The following is a 23,874-nucleotide window of genomic DNA, read 5'->3' on the forward strand; positions in this document are numbered from 1 at the left end:
TATAAATTAATTGGGTCTAATCATGTCCACCATCCTATATTTGGGGGAGGGGATTAAACTTTCAGTGTTTAAAGGGAGGGAAAGACGGTTTTTGGTTGGAGTGCTCAGAGACTTTGAGCTGACACCCAGGTCTGGTATTTATATAATCATATTCTAAAGAATATTCTCTGTTCTGTTTTCCCCACACTCTATACCATAGTGTGGGAGCTCTTCCCCTACAGAAGTTCCCTCGGGGATCTAAGATCTGGAGGGGCTCAGGGGTGGGAGGTTGTGGGCAGCTCTGGGGTCTGACACCATCTCCCACGGGGTCACTGGAAATGGCCTCTGCTGATTTGCCTTGTCCTTTCAGGACACAGCAGACAGGGCCGCTGGGTGGGGTGGAATGATCTGTGGGATCAGACTTTGCCGCTGCTGGGGCCTGGAAGTGCTTGGTTACCCTGGGGAACCGGAGCTAGCCAGCGGTCATGTGGGCCAAGGTCAGGAGTCTGTGCTGAGCTGGGTTCTCCAGGAGCCCACGAGAGCCAGGGCTGAAGTATGGACTATTTTGGGCTGTGTGGTGGCAATGCTATGCTGTGGGGGGGGGGGAGAGAGAGAGAGAGAGAGAGAGAGTGTGTGTGTGTGTGTACATACTCACAAGTACCTCCAAGGATCACTCTCAACACTACAAATGTCTCATTTTTGCCATTCCCTTCTAAAAAAGCAGAAGCCAAAGGTTTTGGGCCTTGACTGGTGCTAACTGAGGAAATCACTTTTGGCTTTGGGGAGGACTTGGGAAAACAGTCTGGCTCCAAGTCCTTTTGTGTCACCCTATCCCTTACCTCCCTTTCAGTTTCCCTGTGACTATCCTGGGCATGACGGAGGGGTTCATGGCTGCAGGCATGTTTTGTTGAAATGCTGGTGTGGGCCCAAGGACAAGCATGTGGCCCTGGCTGGCTCCGCAGGAAGGAGCGGTGGGGGCATACCAGCTGGTCAGCACTCCCTGTGGCCAAACAATACGTGCCCCATGGACAGTGTGACTCTCTTGGCAGCACAGAGCCCCCCACCTTCCTTTCCTCACCTTCACCCTGCTCCACCTGACTTCCTCCTGGTTGTGGGTGGTGGCATCTCGGAGGTGCCTGCCTGCATTGGGTTCCAGGCTGTGGCCTTCCAGCAGAATGAAGGGAACTGGCCACAATGCAGCATGCAATGGTGGGACATGAAGGTCTGTGGACCCAGCTGGCCTGTGTTCTAATCCCACTTCTGCTACTCTGTTGGCTTTGTGACTTTGGTAAAATTTCTTCACCTCTTTGAGCCTCGTTTCCTCGTCTGTTAAGATATGCAAATGGCGGCCCAGGATGGAAATGCCGTATGGTAGTTGCTCAACAGATGGTACTTCTATTATTGGAGTTGTGATGTTAACTTTTTGTGAGAAGCTGGTACACCCTCTGAGGGGTCCCCCAACACCCTGCATAGAAGAAGTCTGACCCCAGCATAGGAGATCCTGCATCAGACATGAAAACCTCTTCTTCCATTCGGGTCATGAGCAGATAGGTTGATATGGTCCATGCAGGCTTCCATAGAACACTCCCATAGAACCTAGGCCCTCCTTGGGGTTTGGTAGAGCATGGGCAAAGAGCAGAGGCTGCCAGGGCAAACCTTTAAGCCAGCAAATCAGCATTTATTTATGGGTTTTGGAGGGAGACGGCAGCCCCAGGCAGCAAAGAAGGACCCAATGCAGTGAGCTGCAGTGAGTAGAGGCCAGCGGTGGCAGTGGGGGGACTGGAGAGGGGAAGAGGCCTGGTGACTTTAGCATATTGGAGAGTCAGGGTGTCAGCAAAAAACGGCAGGTTCAGATGGAATGAATGGAGGAGTGTTGAATAACGGCACTATTATAACTGGGGCAGGGAAACAGACAAGTGGGCGGTGTAGAACCTGAGGGCCAGGTCAAGGGGAGTGGGAAGGTCACTACGGGCACCGCACAGGCAGCTGCACGGAGAGGGGCTGCCCAATGAATGTCAGTAGATGGGTACAGCTACCCACAGTGACCTAGCAAGGAGGGGCTGGGAATAATGCCCCATCCCCCTCTTCCTCCTCTCTGATCTGCTGCTGCCATCTGCCCTTGGCCCAGGTCGCCAGAAGCAGAGGGAAAGGCACAGGTGGCTGAACCTGCAGGCAGACTGCTGTGACGTTGCACAGGGAGAGGAATGATGGAGGACAGTCTGAAGGGACCCGGGGACGAGAGCTGGCAAAGAGGCAGGGGGAAGAGGTGAGGGGATCAGAGGGGAGAACAGAGGCTGGGGACGTTTTAGGGATTCATGGGCGAAGGGAGTTGAGTTGCGGAGAGGACCCGGCCTGAGGCAAGGAGGCAGAATCATTACTATCACGGACTTGGGAGGGAGCATGGGGGTGGGAGCTTTCTCTGTTCTGTACAGTTCTACAGAAAGCTGCAGAACCTCCTGAGCCCCAATTTCCTTGCCTACAAAATGATGAAGACAACTCTGTACCTCCTAGCAGGGTACAATGAAATCCACAACTACTCCTCAAGATTTCTGGTACACGGCGAAGGCCTAGTAAATAACTAAAGAACAGATGGGAGGGTTTACATGAAAGAAACTGTCTGAGGAGCCAGCTTGTATTGGGGAAGGCTCAGTGGGGACATCAAACAATTCATTTATCCAACTATTACTTCTCGAGGGCCTATTGTAGAGCCAGGGATTGGTTCTGGGAACACAGTTTTAGGTCCTGAGAATACAAGGTTGGACAAACTAGACTGGTCTTTTTCCCAGGAAGCTTATGTATTTATGGGGAAAGACAAATAGTAAGGAAATAGGCAAATAAAATAGTTTTTGTTAGTTGGAAGACTTCTAAAAAAACCATCAAGCAGTTTGCTGTAGGCAGAGGGTGGAGAGAGAGTGAGCAGAGCTCTAAAGAGTAGAAGCAGCCAGCCCTGTACAGATGAGAAAGAGCATGCCTGCTCCAGGGAGCTGCAGGTGCAAAGGCCCTGTGCAAGAAGGAGGCTGGTGTTTGTGGGACCAAGAAGTGGTTCAGGGGGTGCAGCACAGAGCTAATGATGTCTTCTCCCCCTGGAGTGGGTGCCATTACTAAGTGGAAAGCTGTTAACACCACAACTGGTACCTGTACCAGCCCAATGACCATTAGCTGTGGGCTATTTTGTTATTACTTTAATAAAAGTTATTGTAGCAAAAGGACCCACAGTGAGGCGACTTGAGTGGCTCATTATCTGAGACTTTACCGTGGATGTGCTCTGACACAGAGATGCCCCTGCTCCCAAGGGGCACATGGCCATGCCTGGGAGAGGTGTGTAGAGATCTCAGCATGAGAGGCATCCTCTGACTACTCCAGAGGACTGGGGTGGGATGGAGGGCACTTTGAGGAGGGACGGGGAGACAAGAAACTAAAATTAGTGCCAACCAGATCTGATGGCATTAGTTAGGCAATGCCAGCAAGAATCCAATTTGTGTGCCCCAAAGTGTTGCTTCCACCCTTCCCACACAGCCTTTGAGACAACCTGTACTTGCCCAGGCCTGTCCTCAACTTTGGGGAGGTTTTTACCTCTCAGGCCTATCCCTATAGCCACCTCCCCCCCTAACTGCTTTGTCAGCACCTGCAGAAACCTTCGCCCTGCTAGAAGTTGTCGAGACCCTTCTGCTTGCTCTGAGCCCCCTAGGTTAGAAGTCAGAGGCAGGCAGAGGGCAGGAGTCAGGGTCTGGTAGAGGAAAGGAGCCGGTTAGCTGGGGGCACAGGCAGAGGCAGAGGGCGGCGTTGATGGAATTAACTAGAACCCTGCGTGTCTGGCAACTGGCAGATTCTTCGGGTAAGATAAGTGGAACCCTCTGCAAGGTAATTATTAGAGAGCATAAATTCCCCAGATAACCTGTCCTCGGAAGGGAGATTGATGGCTGGGGCATGGGCTGGAGGCTGCTCTCCTCCACCGATATTGACTCCTGTCTCCCAGCCTCCTCCTGCCCCTCCTCTTCCTCAGCTGCCCAGCCCAGCCCTCCCTGCTGCACAGACCATGGCCTCCCCCTCACAGTAGCTCTTCTGGGGCTTTCTGTTTGCTTGTTCCATGGCGCTGACATTAATCGAGGTCCAGAACACAGTGTGGCTCTTTAGCATCCCTGTGTCCTGCAGGTTGGGTGGTAGAGGGGGAGCCCCTACGGGGAGGAGTGTCTTGAAGACAGGAGGCCTGATGGCGCTTGGCCCAAGTCCCCAGAAGGAACACTTTCCACGTGTGTGTCAGTCTGGGTCAGGCACTGTGGAGTCGGGGGTGGCCCCGCTTTCAGAGATGGAGGGAATGTAGGTCACCTGCTCAGCACGGGCAGGCAGATGGTAGGCGCCTGTTGGCACTACTTTCTCTGCTTCCAGTCCTTTCTGAAGGCTTCTCCTCTCTCCAGAGCCTCTCACCCTCCTAGGGAGCCCACACTTGTGCTGATATTCTCTAAATGTTTGGTTCCCAAGTAGAAGAAGGGTCAGAGGGCTTCATGTGGGCAAATGGAGGGCCACCATAGGCCACTTTTCCTATCTTGTCCTGAAAAATTCAATCTGGCTCTGGCTCTGCACCCCAGCTCTTGATCAAATTGGACCTGTCTTCCTTAGAAGCCCACTTATGGCCAGTCTGTGTGTCCCCTTACTGTGACCCTGAACAGCATACCAATGGTGTGACCTTATTGTTTATAAGTCAAGCAAGGGCACTTTTCAGAGGGGAAAGGTGGAATCATAATTATGTTGGCACCTATTTTTTTCATTGTGAACATGTGCTGACATTTTTTTTTTTTTTTTTGGTACTGGGGATTGAACTCAGGGGCACTTGACTGCTGAACCACACCCCCAGCCCTATTTTGTATTTGATTTAGGGACAGGGTCTCACTGATTTGCTTAATGCCTTGCTTTTTTTTGCTGAGGATGGCTTTGAACTCGTGATCCTCCTGCCTCAGCCTCCCAAGCCGCTGGGATTAGGCATGCATCACCGCGCCCGGCTATGCTGATTTTTATTCAACCAGTTTCCTATTAATGACCATTTAGATTTCTCCAGTCTTTTTTTGTTAAACACATTGTTTACCATATGTGAAAATATATTGATAGCTAAATTCCCAGAGAGGGAGCTTATTCTAAACTAACTCATTTTACCTGCTGGGTTTTATTTTTGGCACATTCTAAGCAACAAAACAACCAGGCTGTGCGGCTGCTACTTTTTTTTTTTTAATTTATCTGTTGTTTTTAAATATACATGACAGTAGAGTGTATTTTGACATATTATACATATATGGAGTATAACCCATTCCAATTTTGATCCCATTCTTGTGGTTGTACATGATGTGGAATTATATAGTTGTGTATTCATATATGAGCATAAGAAAGTTATGTCGGATTCATTCTGTCTTTCCTATTCCCATGCCCCCTCCCTTCCCTTCATTCCCCTTTGTCTAATCCAGTGAATTTCTATTCTTGCCCTCTTCACCCTCCCTTGTTGTGTGTTAGTATCCACATATCAGAGAGCACATTCAGCCTTTGGTTTTTGGAAAAAAAAATTTTCACTTAGCATGATATTCTCCAGTTCCATCCATTTACCGGCAAATGCGACAATTAATTCTTTTTTATGGCTGAACAATATTCTATTGTGTATGTATACCACATATTATTTATCCATTCATCTGTTGAAGGACAGATGGTTGGTTCCATAACTTGGCTATTGTGAATTAAGCTGCTATAAACATTGATGTGGTTGCATCACTGTAGTATGTTGATTGTAAGTCCTTTGGATATCTGCCAAGAAGTGGGATAACTGGGTCAAATGGTGGTTCCATTCCAAGTTTTCTGAGGAATCTGCTTTCCGGAGTGGTTGCACCAGTTTGCAGTCCCACCAGGCTGGCACCTTGGTATGAACCAGGATGCAAATGAATCCTGTTTATTAAAGTTCCAGCTTGAGTGATGCTGAGAGATATGAGGCTCCCCAGCTGTTTGAATTCCTGGTTCAGTGTAACTGGCCCTGGGCTGGCCTGCCCCACCCCTCGATTTGACTTTGTGAGCCTTCCTTCACTTGAAACAAGTGAGACTAAGTCTCTTCCCTTGACAGATGGGATCCCGGGGCCCAGCAGGGTTGAGAGAGTTGCTGAGGACCAGAGTGACAAAGCTCTGACTTCAACCTGGAACCCAGGTCTTTTATTTCTACCCGGCTGACGGGGGACCAGCCCCTGAGCTCCGATGCACATGGTGAAAGAATAATGAGCAGGCTGGAGCTTCTGTGGGGCCTCCTCTGCCAGGTTGTGCCCCAGGACTCTGTTTGGAGAAGTGGGGGCATGGAGGGTTTGGGCAGCACCTTGACAGAGGGCACCAGCTCTCAGAGGACACCCTGGGGAGAGGGCAGAGCACTCTATCCTCCAGCCGCCTCAGGAAGAGCCTTTAACTCAACAGGGGGAAATTAGGGCTGTGCGACTGTGGGAAGCCTCGTCTTACGCACTGGCCGACAGCATTTCCTAAATGAAAAAGGGCTTTCCGGGGAGCCTTGGAAAAAATTAATTTTCAGTGATGAGTTTTGCTTGCTGTAGTTAACAATAATTATTAAATAGGTAGGGTAAGCTCGTGCTTGTTTTCCTTATTATTCGCTGTATTTATGGGTTTTTATTAAGTTGTACCAAGCTGAGATAATTGTAAAACTATCTGCTTAAGCTGTGTGACTCTTAGGTCTCCTTTTTTTTTTTTTTCCTTTCATTCCAAAGGTGGAGTGTTTTCATTATTCAAGGCTTATGCTATTAACTGGGAGTTGGCCAACTTTTTCTGTAAAAGTCCAAATGGTGAATATTTTAAGCTTTGCAGGCCGTGTGGTCTCTGTTGGAGCTATAGTAATCCCCCCTTATTCTTGGGGTTGTATTCCAAGACCCCCCATTGGTTGCCTGAAACTATGGCTAGTACTGAACCCCACGTATGTTTGTTTCTATATGTACATACAATAAAGATTGATTTTTAAATTAGGCACAGTAAGAGATTAGGAACAGTAATTAATAATAATATAGAACAATAATAACAATATTTGGAAACTGTGCCTGTCTATCAGATATTTGAGATGGCTAGGAAGTGATGCTGGTGGCATGTACAGAGGGGATACTCTAGACAAAGGGGTGATTGGAGCAGGTCAGCCTGAGATTTCATCTTGGTGTGAAATTTAAAATATGGGCCTTGATCACTCTTGGAATTTTCATTGAATATTTTTAACCATCGTTGACCATTGAAAGCAGAACCATAGAGCAGCGGGGCTGTTGTACTCAATTTTGCCACTGAATCATGAAAGCAGCCGCAGACAAAATGTGAATCAATGGGTAGGGCTATCTTCCAATAAAACTTTATTGACAAAAATTTGTGGTGGGTCAAATTTTGGTTCAAGACCCAGTTTGCAGGTATCTGCCACACATGGTAGAGAAACCCCTGAACGAGGATCTGGACTGAGGATCTAATTCCAGCTCTGCCTTTGTGTGACTGGGGGACATCCCATCACCTCTCTGATAATTGATTTTCTTTGCAATAAAACCAGGCATCAGATTAGACAGTCGCTAAATGCTGGGACACTTCAGTCTGACTCTTCAGTGTATGACAGTCTGACATTTCTCTTCTCTCTTGAGTAGAGGTTCAGAGAGGCAGGGCCCCTCGAGCCTGATGCCCCTTGCTCACTCTTGGGATGGAACTGGTTTCTGAACTACATTTTGTGTTCCAAATACATTTTGTTTTTCTCTGATGGCATCTTCTCAGGAAGTGCCATCCTCTACCCTCTTTTTGATTTACTGAGAGGTGGTGCTGAGATTGGAAAGTTTGTCTCTGGGCTGTTTGTCAGCATGGGAAACCGAGGCCCAAAGAGGAGAAATAGCTAATATTATCCAGCGGATCTGTGATGTTTCAGAAAGAAACCTCATGCCTCCAAGAAAAGTAGTGTTGTTCAGGTTATTTTAATTCTTTTGTCTGGATTTACATCTTAACAGTGACTTGTAAATCTCTAGGCAAATCACTTGAAACTCTGGGCCTCATTTTGCAGATCTGTATAATGGTGTGGAATCGTATGAGAATAAATCAGATCATGCATGCATAGTGCTTAGAACAGAGCCTGGCAGAGTAAGTGCTAAATCAATGTTAGCTATGCCACTATTATTATCACCGCCACCTGCCTGTCATCCTTCCAAAACTGTGTTGGGTCTGTCTCTACCTCATTTTTTTTTTCCAGATTAATGTTCAGCTTTTGGATGGCGACTTGGAGTGAAGGATCCTGACCTGTATGCTAAGTGATTCTCGATAAGGTGGAAGGCTTGGGAAAGGAGATGGTGGCAGGAAAAGGCAGGGGAGGGAGTCCAGAAACTTGGGAGAATAGGTCCCTGGGGTGATAGAACCATGAGCATGCATCCCCCTTTGTCGGTCCTCACACCCCATTATTTACTGGGGAGGAAAGAGTCAGATTCTGAATTCAACTGAGCTCCCTGGTAGGTTTTGAGATTTACATGTTCATGCATCAAAAGGAGAAGGCCAGAGACATTTTTCTTAGAGGCCTTGCAGGAGAAATGTGGGGTGATGCTCAACCTAGTAGCAGGTTAAATAAGACTCTGCGCTGCTTTGTTCGGCCGGATGTCCCTGAGAAGGGTGGCCTGGAGATCAGTGGGTGTGCAGGGCATTTGCTTCTGCAGGCTGATCTTAACCAACTCTGACAGGAGGGCAGAGGCCCCCAAGCGAGGTCAGGACCACAAATCCCATCCCAGCAGGTGCCTGATGGGGAGACAGTGCCCTCCGGATGACCTTCAAGTTCCCATTGATTTCCTGTCAAGCAGCTTCCCCACCCCCAGCCTGCTGCTGCCCCTGGCACTACCCATAGGTTCAGGACTCAGAGAGAGGACACGGATCAGCTCTCTGGGAAAGAACCTGCGGAGGAGGTTAATTTGGTGAGAGGCCCTTGAAAGGGAAACGGAACGGGTCACATTGGAGACCGTCTTTCTTCTGGCACGGCTAGTTGACGGTGCCAATGTCAGGCCTAGAGTGTTCCTTTTTTTTGGGGCAGAGAAAGGAGTGACTGAGGACAGGTGTTCATTGTTTAGTCTACTTGACCTCACCTCCTTCCAGGCTTTGGGGTGCATGGGTGGCATTGTGGGGCCATGGCAAGACTCCCACATGGACTGTGGGGTGAGCCACCGACCTGCTGATCTGGGTGTGCTGGGCAGGGAGGGTCAGAAGAGAGGAGGCAGCCGTGAATTCCTCCCTTGGCTGGGGGCCTCCCAGGGGCTCTGACTTCTGGTCCTCCTGAAGGTCAGGCTCCTGCACCGTTCAAACCTTCTGTTGTGGGCAGAGCTGTCCAGACCTTTCGGATATTTTTTCAGTGATATCTGTTGAGCATTTCTTAGACAAATCTTGGGTCCAGTGGAGGGGATCTGGTGAGACAAGGACACAAATGTCATGGAGTACACAACCTCGTTGTATACAGACAATCATCAGGCAAAGAGAAAATTTTTCCTAGGGGTAAGTATTATAAAAAAATGAAATAGGATACGAGGTAGGAAGGGATAGGGCAGGAGTTGGCTCCTGGAGACTGGAATAGAAGAATTCCCTGGCATGTCAGCCAGAAGATGATCCTGGAGGCGTGTGTAGGTAGAGGAGATGGCATATGCCAAGGTCCTGTGGAGAGGTCACCTTGGGGTAGGAGAGGAATGGAAAGAAGTGCAGTGAGGATGGAACTCGGGGGACAAGATAGAGGAGGAAAGGTGTCCTTGGGCTTTCCATGGAAAGAGTTCGGGTTTTATTCTGAGAAGATATTGGAGGGATTTAAGGAAAAGAGAATGCCATGGTCCAATATTTTTGTTTTTAAAAGATCACCTGGGCTGCTGTGTAGAGAACTGACTATAGAAGAACGTGTTCTTTGTGGCTGTGTTGAATGCCAGCCCGATATTCCCTTTACAGGGAGGACAGCACAGAGGCCCATGTATTCCAGCAGCAAAGATGGGGGCTGAGGCGGTTTGTCTGAGAATCTTCTCGAATCAGTGGTCTGTTCCTATGGTGATCACACCCAGGGGACAGCATCTGGGTGCCCATGGCTCGGAATTTAGAGAGACCTGGTCTATGAACCAGGGAAACGAAAAATATTTTCTCAGTTGGTGAAGTTTCTGTGGTAGATGGGTGTTTTCCTTCTAGGTATGAGTCACCTTAGACAAAGCGGCAAGTCTAGTTTTTCTTTTGTTTTCATTTTTTGAAAGTTTGCTTCATTCTCTATATCTCCTAGCCTCCACAGGACAGATTTATTTTGTCATGCCTGGGTGCCATTGGAAAGGCAAACCTTGAATACAAGAGAAGCCGCAGTTGTGCTTCCTCCCTGGTGCATCCCCCTTTGCCGGTCCTCACACCCCATTATTTACTGGAAGGAATCACACTGCTTTTCTCCTGCCTCCAGTCGCCTGTCCTTGGCAGCCCCCTTGACTTCAACCCCGAGATGCGTATGTCATGAGAACACCCAGTGGCAGCTCGGAAATCATGACCAGGTTCCATCTAAATTCTGTCCTGCTCAGGCAGCTTTGCATAATAAGTCCCTGAAAAGTCTTCACCAGAGTAGGTGCCGGGAGAGGGATTTATTGGGTCTAGAGGGACTGAACGTCAGACCGAGTGGCATTGAAGTCATGAAGTTTCAGGGTTCAAATTCTTTGTCTGACGTGGCTTTCACAAGGGATAACCCCACGTGCCCTTCCTGGGATGTTATGAGAGTCGGAGTTACGGACAGAATGAGCACTCGAAGGATATCAGGTCCTGCTCCATACTCGGGCCTTGACCAGGCCCCTTGGACCTTTGGTTAGAGATGAGAACTTTGAATAGTCTGCTACAGGTTAGTGTTGCCCGTTGAATCCATGCCAGCTGCCTGACGGTTTTCCAACAGGAAGAGAAACAGCTGCATTAAACAAAGCCAGCTAACTGGACTTTCCAGCTCTGCCATTAAAACATGGCAGCCGCAGAGCATGGAAGGACCTCTTGCCGAGGCCCTGTTGTAGAGGTTGGGGAGTTCTCCTTGGAGCAGTGAGTCACTGAGGCCTCTCATGTCTGGATCAGATTCTCAACCTCCAGAACCCGAATCTCATAGCTGCCCAACCCCTGTTGATTTCTCTCCAAAGCCCAAGTTTGAGAGCCACTGCCTAGATCAGTCTTTGGGAGAGTGGGGTAATGGCTTTCTCGACAAACTCAGAGGAGTGTTTCCTGCATCAACAGAGGAGGAGCTGGCTCTCAGAGAAGGGGAACTGGTTGTTCTGTAACACCTTTGGGGGTGCCATGAATTTTGTAGATGGAGAAAGAAAAATTGTGAGAGCTATAGTGACATTTCAAAATTATTTTTTAAAATTTTATTTATTTTTTTGGTATCAGGAATTGAACCCAGGGGTGCTTAACCACTGAGCCACACCTCAGCACCCCTCCTGCCCCATTTCTTTCTTTTTTTTTAAAAGAGAGAGAGAGAGAGAGAGAGAGAGAATTTTTTAATATTTATTTTTCAGTTTTCAGTGGACACAACATCTTTATTTTATTTTTAGGTGGTGCTGAGGATCGAACCCAGTGCTCCGTGCATGCCAGGCGAGCGCGTTACCGCTTGAGCCACATCCCCAGCCCCTGCCCCATTTCTTTTAAGACAGGATCTCACTGAGTTGCTTAGGCCCTTGCTAACCTGCTGAGGTTGGCCCTGAACTTGTGATCCTCCAGCCTCAGCTTCCTCAGCTACTGGGATTATAGGCATGTGCCACCAGGTTCAGCTGAAGTGGCCTTTTTTAGGGAGTTGGGGAAGTTCAGTGGAATGTGATCTGTAGGGCATCTGGAGAAGCCCGATACCTTTGGACACACTGCGTGCTCTTATGGAGGAAGTTTCTCATGTGTCTCTCGACAGCGACTCTTCCGTTGGTTTGCTAGGGATGGTGTGACGTGCCAATCAGTCATGTTTATCATAGGACTCTATTCTCAGCACTGTGTGGTTGGGGAGCACGTAGGTATATAAATTTCAGTTCCTGTCTTCCAGACACTCACAATCTAACTGACTGGGGAGAGATGGGGAAGGTGGCAGAGCCTGGCAAAGCATAGGAGCTAGGAAGACAGAGAGCAGAAGACAGAGGGCAAATTCCCCTGGCAGGAAAAGTCCAGGAGGCTCTTTGGAAGAGGCAGGACTTTAGCTAGGCTTGAACCAGCTAAGATCAGCTAGGCTCAGGACAGAAGTCAGGGATTCCAGGTGGGAGGATGGACATGGGAAAGGTATTTTTTGTGGGGGGGGTCCAAGGGCAGGACCGTCTGCTTCATATATATGGGAAGTCAAATGAGAAATGATTGATTGATTCATTCGCTCACTCACCACTCAACTCAACATGGCAAGCTCTCTGCTGGATTTTGGGGTAGAGCAGCAAATGAGCCAAATGCAGTCTCTGCACTTAGGGAAGGCTTCAGGGGGACTGCTGGGGTCATCATGCACGAGCCACTGTGCTCTCTGATGCCTAAAGTTCAGCCCTGGTGACCTGGGACAGAGGTTTGAGTGAGGTTTCTGATAAGCCTTGGGTCAGAGGTTTGAGTGGGGTTTCTGCTAGCCTCAAAGTCACTGCCATGGTGAATGTTTCATGTATGTGTGTCACAGTGAGAGGACCAGCTTGCTCGGATAGAGTCATCGCTACAAGTGACAGAAAATACTGCTCTCTGTGGAAAGGAGAAAGGAATGGCTGTTGATGTAGGCATTCATGTCTGAGTGCCAGAGGTTCTATCTCATTAAATCCTTGTACAGATCTGAAGTGGAGGCGATGTTACCCAAGGACTTTGCTCAGGGTTGTGTAGTCAGACTAATAACTGGGTTTGAGGGAGATTTCTTTTTGCCAGGGTGGATAAAAGGAGAGCTACAGTGATCACCGACAAGAGATTGCTGCTGCAATGCAGGTGCTGGGTGATGAGGATTAAATGAGATTGCAGACATTCCCTGTACCCTCAACGCCCCAGAGTTGCCAGCAGACAGTCATGTGCTCTAAATCACCAATGTTCATAAGCAATGGATGCCGAAGACTGCACATGCGTGTTGTATATGCTCTATGGCTCTGGTTGAAATGCCTACCTTTTGGGGAGTGAGTTATGAGTTGCTGTCAAGTGTAATGCAACAAAACTTATTTGATATCAGCTGTGTGCTAGGCTCTGTGCTGGATGCTGGGGCGAATCAGTAAAAAGCCCAGGTATGCAGGGCTGCTGGGCTACACCACCCCAGGCAGTGCCATTCACATTGGAGTTGATGTGCGTGGCACCCCTAGAAATGTTTGGTGCCCAGCCTGAGTGGGTATGTGCAGTGGCCTAGCAGATGTGGTCTCTGCCCTCATGGGCCTTAGAGTCTAGTAAGGAAGACACATATTAACCATTGAATTGAGTTGAAATTGACATTTGTAGTAGCAGTATTGCTTTGTTGGAAGAAGATAAGATAGCAGAGGAATCTCTCACCTATCCTTCTTAGTCTTACCTGGTTGAAACATCCAGAAACACTGAGTGTGGATGCTGCAAAAAGATATCATAGTCTGGGTGGATTAAATAACATTTATTTTTCACAGTTCTGGGATCTGGGAAGTTCAAGATCAGGGTGGCAGCATGGTCATGTTCCTGGTGAGAGCTCTCTCTCTCTCTCTCTCTCTCTCAGCCAAGTGAGGGAGGGAGGAAGGGAGGGAGGGAGGGGGAGAGAGAGAGAGAGAGAGAGAGAGAGAGAGAGAGAGAGAGATTCTTATTATATGAACCCTCATCCTATCATGAGGGTACATCCTCAAACCCTCATGACCTAATTACTTCCCAAAGCCTCCATCTGCAAATAACCATCACATTGGGGGTTAGGGTTTCAACACTGTGTGTGTGCGCGTGTGCGCACGCGTGCACAATTTAGTCTATAATGAACACTAAACTTAGTTTTCTTTTCAAGGGCCACTTTAGGAACAGTGCAACTTCAAGAAAGTAAAAAGGTCCCCCCATCTTGCCATATATCTAGCTTGCCAGTTATAAAAATATAAACAAGACACAGAACCTTCCATGCCACAGTTAACAGTCAACTGTGTTTAAATGCAAATAGCAGGAAGTCAGCATCTTGGTGTAGATGAGCTTTAATGTGTGTCTGTGGGCGGCTGTGGAGTGTGGGCAGGTGGACGAGACGGCAGGAAAGCCAGGTGCCCACAGAGAAGAAGAGTCACCACCAGGGGAGGGAGGGACCAGAAATCCTGCCATGGGCCAGGGCTTCTCTTTATCTCTGCTTATCTCCGTTCATGGGCACAAATAGCAGGTCAAGGTTCTGTTTTTACAGCCAAAGGGGACTTATGACTTCCAGTGGGAATGGAGAGAAAAAAAACAATTCCCTGAGAAATGAAAGAGTTCAGTGTCAGATGGGAAGAAGTCAAAGGGAGGGTCAGGGACAGCTTGCTGGGCTGATGGGGAGCTCATTTCCCCAGGTGCTCCACCTCCACCCTAGAGGAGTAGAGTCTGGGGGGGCAGGGACAGGCTGCTGGCAGGAGATGAGGAATTTGCTATTTGAAATGTCCAGGACACCTGTCTTTGGGTCTGGACATAGAACAAAAGGGCTGTGAAAGGGAGGATCCCAGGTGTCTAGTTGGCTAGTTGGGCCTGAGAATCTCAGGGTAGTGGACTCGGAAGCTGAGCGGACAGGTGTCTCCAGGGCAGAAAGCGGGAAGAGCAGAGGGTCCTGGAGGGGATTGTGCTGGGCTCTGAAAATCATATTGGAGCCTAGTTGTCAATCATGTTGGAGAAATCTCTCTCTCTTTTTCCCACTCTGAGTCATCTCTGGCTCAGTGGAATCCATCTCCCGACAGGTATGCTCAAGGATGGTCACTGGAAATGTCTCGCAGGAACGTCCAACTCTCAGGGCTAGGATGCATCCCTCACCCCAGATGGGATTATGAAGGGACCTTCACCCCTAGCAAAGCCTGCTAGATCCAGGCAGCCGGTGCTGCTCCAACCAGCAGGCCGTGCAGTGCCTAGCAATTTGTCCCCTTGCCTTTCACATTTCTGATTGCAGCCTTGAGTAGCCTGCAGTCAGTTGTTGATGAGGACATCATTCTACCCTGCCTTGTGCCAGCTTCCTCAAGCCCAGGACATCCATCACCCCCTGGTAATCTGGCCCCCTCGATTTCATGCCGACAGGTGATGGCTGGGGTTGGTTCATGCCTGACCCAGCCTGGGGCATGCTGGCCACAACTCCACAAAATGAGTCATTTGCTGCCAGCCTGTCCCTGCTCCTTGTGCCCCTTGCAACTTTAATGCAAATGTCACCCTGGGATCCTATCCTTGTGGGATTCTTTTTTTTTTTCTCCTTAAAGAAATACCATATTAGAAAGGACATTTGTCCTCTCTCCTGTTTAAATTGCTTTCCACGGGTTCAGGAGACCTGGCCATTGATTTTCTTCTAGAGAGTGCAGTAAGCCCTGTGAAGATTTTGGCTAATTAACTTTTAGAGAAGTGCTTGGATTTATCAAGGAGGTTGAAGTCTTTTTTTTTTTTTTTTCTCCTCCCACATCTTGAAAAAGGCTTTTAACTTTTGTTTCCGAATTTCTGCCAACACTCGATCTGTTCAAAAGGGACTTCCCTGGAGACGATACAAGAGGGGCTGTTGGATGTCACCTTTTTGCAGCCTCAATCTTTAAGACAGTTGTTTCAGTGTGCAGAAAATCTTTTCTGTTTATCTAAGGGAGGAATCATTCACACAAAGATTACATTTAAACATATACATCTACCCTGGCATGCCCTGTTACTAATAATACTGCATATTATGAAAGTGGAAAGTATTTAAGATGAAATTAATTTTTGCCTCGTGTGCCACTTTGTTTGACTTTCTTGTTCCATTTGGTGTGAGGCACAAATATTGGCCAGCCTCACTTTTCCTTTTTTGCAAGTTTGCTTTCTTGTTCCTCTCATCTGGGCCAAAGCTGTTGGAAATGAGTTACTAGCATATCAGGAAAAGTCCAGCAAATGGAAACCCTTTGTTCTCCAGGAGTTTTGGTGGACAATTTCTCTCTCTCTCTCTCTCTCTCTCTCTCTCTCAGCAGACTTTCTGAGGGTAACATCTTTTTAGTGGTCTGTCCATCCGGTGCTCTCGCCAGTTCTCATCAATGTGATGTGGCTGGTGTGGCTGGCTGCAGGAGCATCCTGGAAACCCTGGATGAGCCGTGTCACTTTGCCTGGGCAGAGCTGCCTGTAAAAGTTCTGTACCATGAGCTATATCACCTTGGCAGAAGGAGGCATTCAACCTGGTGTGACATAGGCGAACACTTTGTTGAAAAGAGTTTTTCATTTTTGGTTACTCTTGTGATACTTGTTACCAATTTAGATTATACCAGTTTATGTGCCATTCCATTTTATAGCATATTTTTTTGGGGGGGGTACTGGGGATTGAATTCAGGGGCACTTAACCACTAAGCTACATCCCAAGCCCTTTTTTGGTGGGGTACCCAGAATTGAACTCAGGGGCAGTTGACCACTGAACCATAACCCCAGTCCTAATTATATTTTATTTAGAGACACGGTGTCACTGAGCTGCTTAGGGTCTTGCTAAGTTGGTGAGGCTGGCTTTGGACTTGTGATCCTCCTGACTCAGCCTCCTGAGGCTCTGGGATTATAGGCGTGTTCCACTGAGCCTGGACCGTTTTATAGCATCTTCATGGGCTTCATCTCCCCTCACCAGCTGATTTCCAGTTGTGTGACTATTATATGTTGATGATAGTTTAATTTTGTAAGGATACTTTCTGAGCATGCTCTGCTGTCCCTATGAGGGTGACCATCTTCAGAGGGTTTTTTTTTTTTAAGACGCAATAATAAATTTCCAAATCATGTCTCAGAAGTGTCCATGGTCATATTCTCCCATTATAACATATTTTCTTTGAATTCTTTGTTAGAATCTGACTCATGACTTAAAAAAAATAGTATAAAAAGGACTGTTACAAATTTTGATTTCTAAAAAGTGGTGGTGGAGATGTGCAACCAGTTGGGACTCTAGTGCCCAGTTGGTGGGATTGTAATATGGTGCTGGCCCTATGAACAACAGTACAGGTGTTCTTCAAAAACTTTAGAATAGAAATTACCCTATGACCTAGCAATTCCACTCCTGGGTCTATACCCCATAGAACCAAAAGCAGGGTCTTGAAGAGACATTTGTGCACTCAAGTTCGTTGTAATGTTATTCATGATGGTTAAAATATGGAAGCAATCCAGGGGTCCATTGACCAACGAATACACACACACACACACACACCAGACACAGGAATATTATTCAGCTTTAAGAGGAAGGAAATTCTGACATATGCTATGACATGATGAACCTTGAAGATATTACACTAAGTGAAACAAATACTGTAAACCTGTTATGTAGACGACTTCTATGAGGTACTTAGAGTAGTTAAAATCATAGAGACAGAAAGTAGGGTGGTGTCTGCTAGGGCTGAGGAAAAGGGAGGTTAAGGAAGTTATTGTTTAATGGGAATATAGTTTCAGTTCTGCAAAAAAGAAAAAAGTTCTGGCGATGGAGGGACTATGAATGTCCTTGATACCACTGAGCTGTGCACTTAAAAATGGTTAAGATGGTGAAGTTTATGTGTTTGGTGCCACAATTTAAAAAATTGGCAAAAAAACCCTTGTATTAGTCAGCATTTCATCACTGTGACAAAATACTTGGGAAAATCAACTGAGAGGAGGAAAGATTTATTTGGCTCACAGTTTCAGAGGTTTCAGTTCATGGTTGGCTGGCGGCACTGTTTCAGGGTCTGTGCTGAGGTAGTACATCATGGTGGAAGGGTGTGGCAGAGAGAAGCTGTCACCTCAAGGCCAGGAAGGAGGGAGAGGGTGGGGGAAGGGGGAGACTGAGGGATAAGATAAACCCTTCTAAGGCATCCCTAGCCTGTAACCCATTTCCTCCAACTAGGCCCCACCTCTTATTATTGCCATCAAATTATGAATCTATCAGTGGATTAGTCCACTGGTGAGGTCAGAGCTCTCATGATCCAATTTCTTCCCCAAAGCCCCACCTCTGAACATGAGTGCCTGACACATGAACCTTTTGGGGACATGACAGATCCAAACCAGCCCAACCTTCAACTTTACTTTCTTTATTTCTCTGAATATTTTGGTGAAGAAATATATTATTTTTAACTCAAAGACTTTCTCTCCAAGATTTTGGCTTCCTCAAATCTACAAACAACCACAACAAAGGGACATTCATAATGTTGCTTCCAAATGAGTTACTGGATTCTCCCTCTGCCCCTGCAATTCCTGTGACTCCTCTCCTTTCTGCCCCTCTCCCCCTCCCAGAGGCTCAAGTTGACTTGGCAGAGGTCATGTTATTACATTTGCATTTCTTTGGGACATTTATTAATTTCTACTGCATGTCTGTGTTTTATTTGTTAGGTATTTGATTTCACCGATTGTTTTACATTTGGTCAGTTATATCAGTGTTATATTTTGGGTCTTTGAAAAGGACACTATCTTTAAGTTAGCAGCATTACCATGTGTCCAAGGGTAATATTCAGGAATGTAAAATTTACTGTGCTTTATCAGATAACCACTCCTGCAAACCATAAAGGTCTTCTACTTGTGTCTCCAACTCTGGGGGTTGAATTATTTTGAGTTCAAGTACTATTTAAAATGCTTCTTTTGTTTTCTATCAGGAAAAGTGATTTAACTATGTAGTTTAAAAAGATCGGTGCTTGTCTCTTTCCACCTCCTTCTCCTTATAATAATAAATACTCCTTACTTTTACAGGCTGTTTTCTCTGTCCCTCTGGTTTTTGTTTATGTAGAGCATTTCTCTTCTATTGCAATAGGAATCTGGGTATCTTTGCTGGAGGTTTGGGTTCACCTAGAGTACCTTTGTTGGGGACTCCTGAGAACGAAATATGGCTAATGGGAGACTTTAGAGAGAAGGCTCTAGAAGCTAGAGGTCCTATAGGCCTCATACAGAAGGTAGTTCCAGAGCTACCTCCATCTGGAGCTGCATCTCATGCCTGCTACAGCAAGGGGTTTCTAAATTACCTGGTAGATTTGGGATGGGAAGTAGAACAGAGTCGATGCTGTTACCTTCTTTGCCTTGATCATCAAAACAGCAGATGCTTCCCAGAGAGGGAAGTGGGGGACACCCGTTTCCCTCGGGGTGTGTTTCTTGGCTTCACTCCTTTGTTTACTATCTCCCCACAGGCTCGGGGACCAATTCTACAAGGAAGCCATCGAGCACTGCCGGAGTTATAACTCGCGGCTGTGTGCGGAGCGCAGCGTGCGTCTCCCCTTCCTGGACTCGCAGACGGGGGTGGCCCAGAACAACTGCTACATCTGGATGGAGAAGAGGCATCGAGGCCCAGGTGAGCTGTGCCACTTCTGGGACGTGCTTGCACGTGGGTTCCCAGGCTGGAGGGAGGAAGACCAGAGCTTCTGGGAGTCCAGAGACAAGCTGCACCGGCTTTCAAGACACTCAGCGGCTTTCGTAGCTCTTGGAAGGTGTTCCAAGGAAGGGGACAAGGGTGGTGTGGGCCATGGAGGCTGGGGGGCTGGGGGGCGAAAGAAGGCAAGACTAGTACACAAGAACAGCCCTCGTCATTGAAAATCTACAGTCAGATATGGATGGGAGGCTTCGCTTGTCACCAACTCTCTGACCCTCAAGTTCCTTATCTGTAAAAGGTGGATAATGTTAATATTTACTGCTCAGGGTTTTGTCAGGATTCAATGAAAAGGTTCAAGAAAACTCATGACATGGTATGTGTTCCAGAAGTGCAGGATATTATTGTTGATATTACTGTATTATTATTACCATGACACTAGTCTTCAGGCTCCAGAGAACAGAAGAAAGACCCATTTTTGGAGATTAGGGAGGCAATACAGGAATGCAATTTTCTGGCTTTATATGGGTACATCTAAAAAAACCTTTTTATTTTGAAAAATTTTACACCCATATAAAAATGAAGGGAATGGTAAAATGGATCTCCATGTATCCCAAAGATCAACCAGTGGCCAATTTCATTTCATTTATACACACCTGCCACTTTCTTCTCCGACTTCAGATTATTTTGAAGCAAATGTAGGACATTATTATTTCATCCACAATCTTTTTTTTTTTAATGCATCTCTAAATGTTAAGGACTTAAAAACCTCAAACCAACCTACAATTGCTTTCAAATTTCAATGATACCTTAAGATCATCAATTATTTGGTCAACATTCATTTCCCTTCTCTATTTAAATCAGGATCCAAGTAGAATCCCTATGCTGCGATTGGTTGACATGTCTTTTAAATTTCTTAAAATGTGAGGGTTTCTGTTTCTGTCTCTTCTTCCTCTTTGCATGTTATTTGTTGAAGAAACTGGGTTGTTTGCACTGTAGGGTTTCCCAGAACCTGGGTTTGCTGATGGCATCCCTATGGTGTTCTTCCCATGAATTGGTAATTAGGTCCAGAGTCTTATTCAAGCTCAATTTTTTCTTCCTTTTTTTTTTTTTTTTTGGCAAGAACAATTCCTAAGTGGGTATTGTGTACTTTCATCAGGAGGCTCATATGGTCTGGTTATCTCTCTTTTCTGATGTTAGCAGCCCTCGGTGATGATTGTCTAGATTCCTTATCCCATTAAGAGTTGCAAAAAGGTGACATTTGATTCGAGGCCATTGTTATTTCTTCATTTATTAGCACTACAGCTTCTATAAAGAAAAAACATCCCCTCATTAAAATTTTTTGGCTATTAGGAAGTATAGTTGACATAAGAAAATCAGAATAACTGATTTTCCCTTTATTTACCTGTATTCAGAATAATGAGTAGGCTCCCTGGTAGTCTCCAAAGGTGATCAATAAAGTTATTTTGAGCACCTCCGAGAACTCAGACTTTCCTATATTTGATGTGCTTGAATCCACCGCTGCCTTTCTTCTGATTGATGCTTATGGTGTCCCATCTTTGCCCAATAGGGGTTTGGGCCAGTGCTGGTATTTTGACACATTCCCAGTAGTTTCTGATAGCCTCCTAGCTCCCCTAGTATCTGGACAAAATGTTTCCAGGTCACCTGTGTACTTCCTGCCACAGACCTGAATCAACAATTTCTCTAAGAAACGCCAGTTCCTTTGTGTAGGAAGTGTTATTAGAGACCAAGGACTGTGGTATTCGTTCATTGCTTCTGAGATGGTCATTGTTTCTAGGTCTTCTGAGTCAGCAGAATTAAGAAATATTTTTCTTTTCTGAAGCAGGGAAACGTGATGAAATTATACTGATATTTCCCATTCAATTCAGTTTTACACAGTTTATACTTAGCAATTTTCATTTTGGGCCTCCTTTCTCCCACATCCAAAAACTCCTGAATAGCTGGGTGTGGTGGTGCATGCATGTCATCCCAAATGACTCAGGAGGCTGAGGCAGGAGGATGGGAAGTTCAAAGCCAGTCTTAGCAATTTAGTGAGGCCCTAAAGCAGCTTAGTGAAACCGTCTCTCAAAGTATTAAAAAAAGGTGGGCTGGGAATGGGGCTCAGTGGCTAAGTACCCCCGGGTTCAATGCTTGGTACCCCCTGCCAAAAAAAAGAAAGGGTTAAGGTAACCACAGGGATTCAGGAGGTTGAACTGAGTTAGGGCAAAAAGCAGACAAATACCAAATGCAAAGGGTCACTGTGGTCAGATAAGATTATAAACCAGCTGAAGAATTTGTTGAGGGCCTAGAACTGTCAGAGCGTGGGAACTTATTCTAGGACAGGGTTGAGACAGATGGTGGTAGTTTCAGAGTGTCAGCTTGGAGTGGGCTGTACATGGTCATCATGGGTAGTTCTTCTGCCCATTGCTTAGGCTGTGCTTTGCTGAGGTTTAAGGATAGAGATTTGGAGGTTCATCCTTGTGGTGATTTTCCTTGGCGAGGCTCCTGATGACTGACCAGGTGATGGGGTCAGTGTCACCATGTTCAGTATTGGGGTGCTCCTCCTTTTATGGACCTGAGGTGAGGGATTGGCTTCATTTGGTGATCTGGGGTGTTAGATAACTCATGGGCCTAACATATTTCTGATATGAGTCTGATAAGCTCATGCAGCCATGTGCTTCTGATTCATTTGGCAAGTTCACAGGTGGTCATTTTTATTAGCACAATTAATTCATGTATCAGTTTGTGCCTTATGGTTGTGCTAGGCAGATGGTGATTGTTTACTTGTACAAAGTGTAGAGTCATTCGACCTCAGCACTTGGATTCAAAATGGAGTAAATCATGACAAACTACTGTGTTATAAAATGGAATAACCCAGAGTTAGGCATAGCCTAAAAACTACCGTTCTATTCATCATAGAGTAACTCAGAGCAGGGCACAGCCTGCTCTCCACAATTCTTCTCATTGTGTTCAATATTTCCTGGGGATTTAACTCAGCACTTGTCTACATTCTAGCCCTTTTTATTTTTATTTTGAGACAGGGCCTCACAAAATTGCTTAGACTGGCCTCAAACTTGCCATCCTCCTACCTCAGCCTCCTGAGTATCTGGCATTATAGGTATGTGCCACCTGCTTGGCTCACAAATTTGATTTTGATGTGTCTTGGCACAGATTTTTTTTGGGTTTACCCTATTTGAAATTTATTCAGCTTTGTGAACACACACACACATACACACACACACACGTACGTATATATGATATATATCTATTTGCCACATTTGGGAAATCTTTACTGAATATTTCCTTGTATATGTCTTCAAAGCTATCCTATTTTTCCTCTCCTTCTGGGACTTGAACACAACAAACGTCAGAGCTTTTATTGTATTTATTTTTTGTTACTATTTTTCAGTTCCTGAATTTCCATTTGGTTCTTCTTTCTGTCTTCTATTTCTTTTCTTTCTTTTTAATATTTTTAGTTGTAGATGGACACAATACCTTTATTTTATTTATTTATTTTTATGTGGTGCTGAGGATGGAACCCAGTGCCTTCCACGTGCTAGGTGAGCCACGACCCCAGCCTTTTGTCTGTTCTATATCTTTGTGGAGACTTTATATATTTCACTTTTGTTTCGTGTGTTCACAATCGTTTGTTGGAACATTTTTATGACGACTGTTGTAAAATTTTTAGGAGCTAGTTCTAGCATTGGCATCGTTTTGTGGTTGGTGTCTGTGTCTTTCCTCGGTCTTCATCTGATGAGTGATTTTGATTGAGTCCTGGCCGTTGTGCTGTGAGACTCTAGAAGTTCTTTAAATCTTCTGTTTTAGTCGGCCTCCTCTGATGCTGTGCTAGTGGGGGAAGAGGAGGTGCTCCTTGTTCTGTAGATGGGTGTGGAATTGCAGGTTCTTCACTGAGTCTCTGTTGACTCTCCCCCCACTGGGGCAGGAGTGACTGTCATTGCTGGTTCAGTCTTCCCTCTAGGCCCTAACGAACACCTCGGGGTGTCAGCTTCTCTCTTGGCCTTTGCTGACATTGACCCAGCAAAGGTTTGAGATCCCTGGTTATCTGGTTGACGTGGTCTCATTCCTGGGCCTTTAGTTAGAGAGAGAGAACGAGCAGGATTTTCTCGGGGCACTTTTTGGCCTGCAGTTGTGTTTCCAGGACCCAGCCCTAGATACATGATGCAAAAAGAATATTCAGGGAACCTCCCACTCTGTTGTCCCTCAGGTCCCAGGGCCCCCAGCTGGACTGCTGGTTTCCTTTACTTCAGTATTTTCTGGTGTTTGTTGTATGAATAATGTCCGGGATATTTAGCTGTACTTAGTGGGAGGGAATATGGGAAAGTTTATCTACTCTTTGTTTTCAGAAGCAAAAGTTCCTGAAATTGATTTTTTATTTAAAAAAATTATTCAAACTTTTGAGTTTCAAATTTCAGAGCCTTTTGGATTTTTGGATTAGTGATTCTCAACTGATAAAGTCCACATAAATAATAAAAGAATCTGAAAAACTCAGGCCTGAAACA

The 23,874-nt window shown here is 46.2% G+C and overlaps 1 protein-coding gene across 3 annotated transcripts in view; it reads left to right on the forward strand.

Annotated features, from left to right (window-relative positions):
- Positions 1 to 23,874, forward strand: part of Dpf3 (double PHD fingers 3) — a 259,933-nt gene that overhangs the window by 88,581 nt on the left and 147,478 nt on the right. For all 3 annotated transcript variants that reach the window (XR_006851067.2, XR_006851066.2, XM_046440970.2), the window contains exon 2: positions 19,179 to 19,339. Coding sequence is in view for 1 of the 3 variants with exons in the window: in XM_046440970.2 (XP_046296926.1) it covers positions 19,179 to 19,339 (161 nt within the window). In the remaining 2 variants the exon portion in view is untranslated. The remainder of the gene's footprint in view (positions 1 to 19,178; positions 19,340 to 23,874) is intronic.

The sequence above is a fragment of the Marmota monax genome, unplaced genomic scaffold, assembly GCF_021218885.2.
Source record: "Marmota monax isolate L192 unplaced genomic scaffold, Marmota_monax_Labrador192_F-V1.1 WCK01_AAM20220418_F8-fsc00017, whole genome shotgun sequence".
NCBI classification, from domain to species: Eukaryota; Metazoa; Chordata; class Mammalia; order Rodentia; family Sciuridae; genus Marmota; species Marmota monax.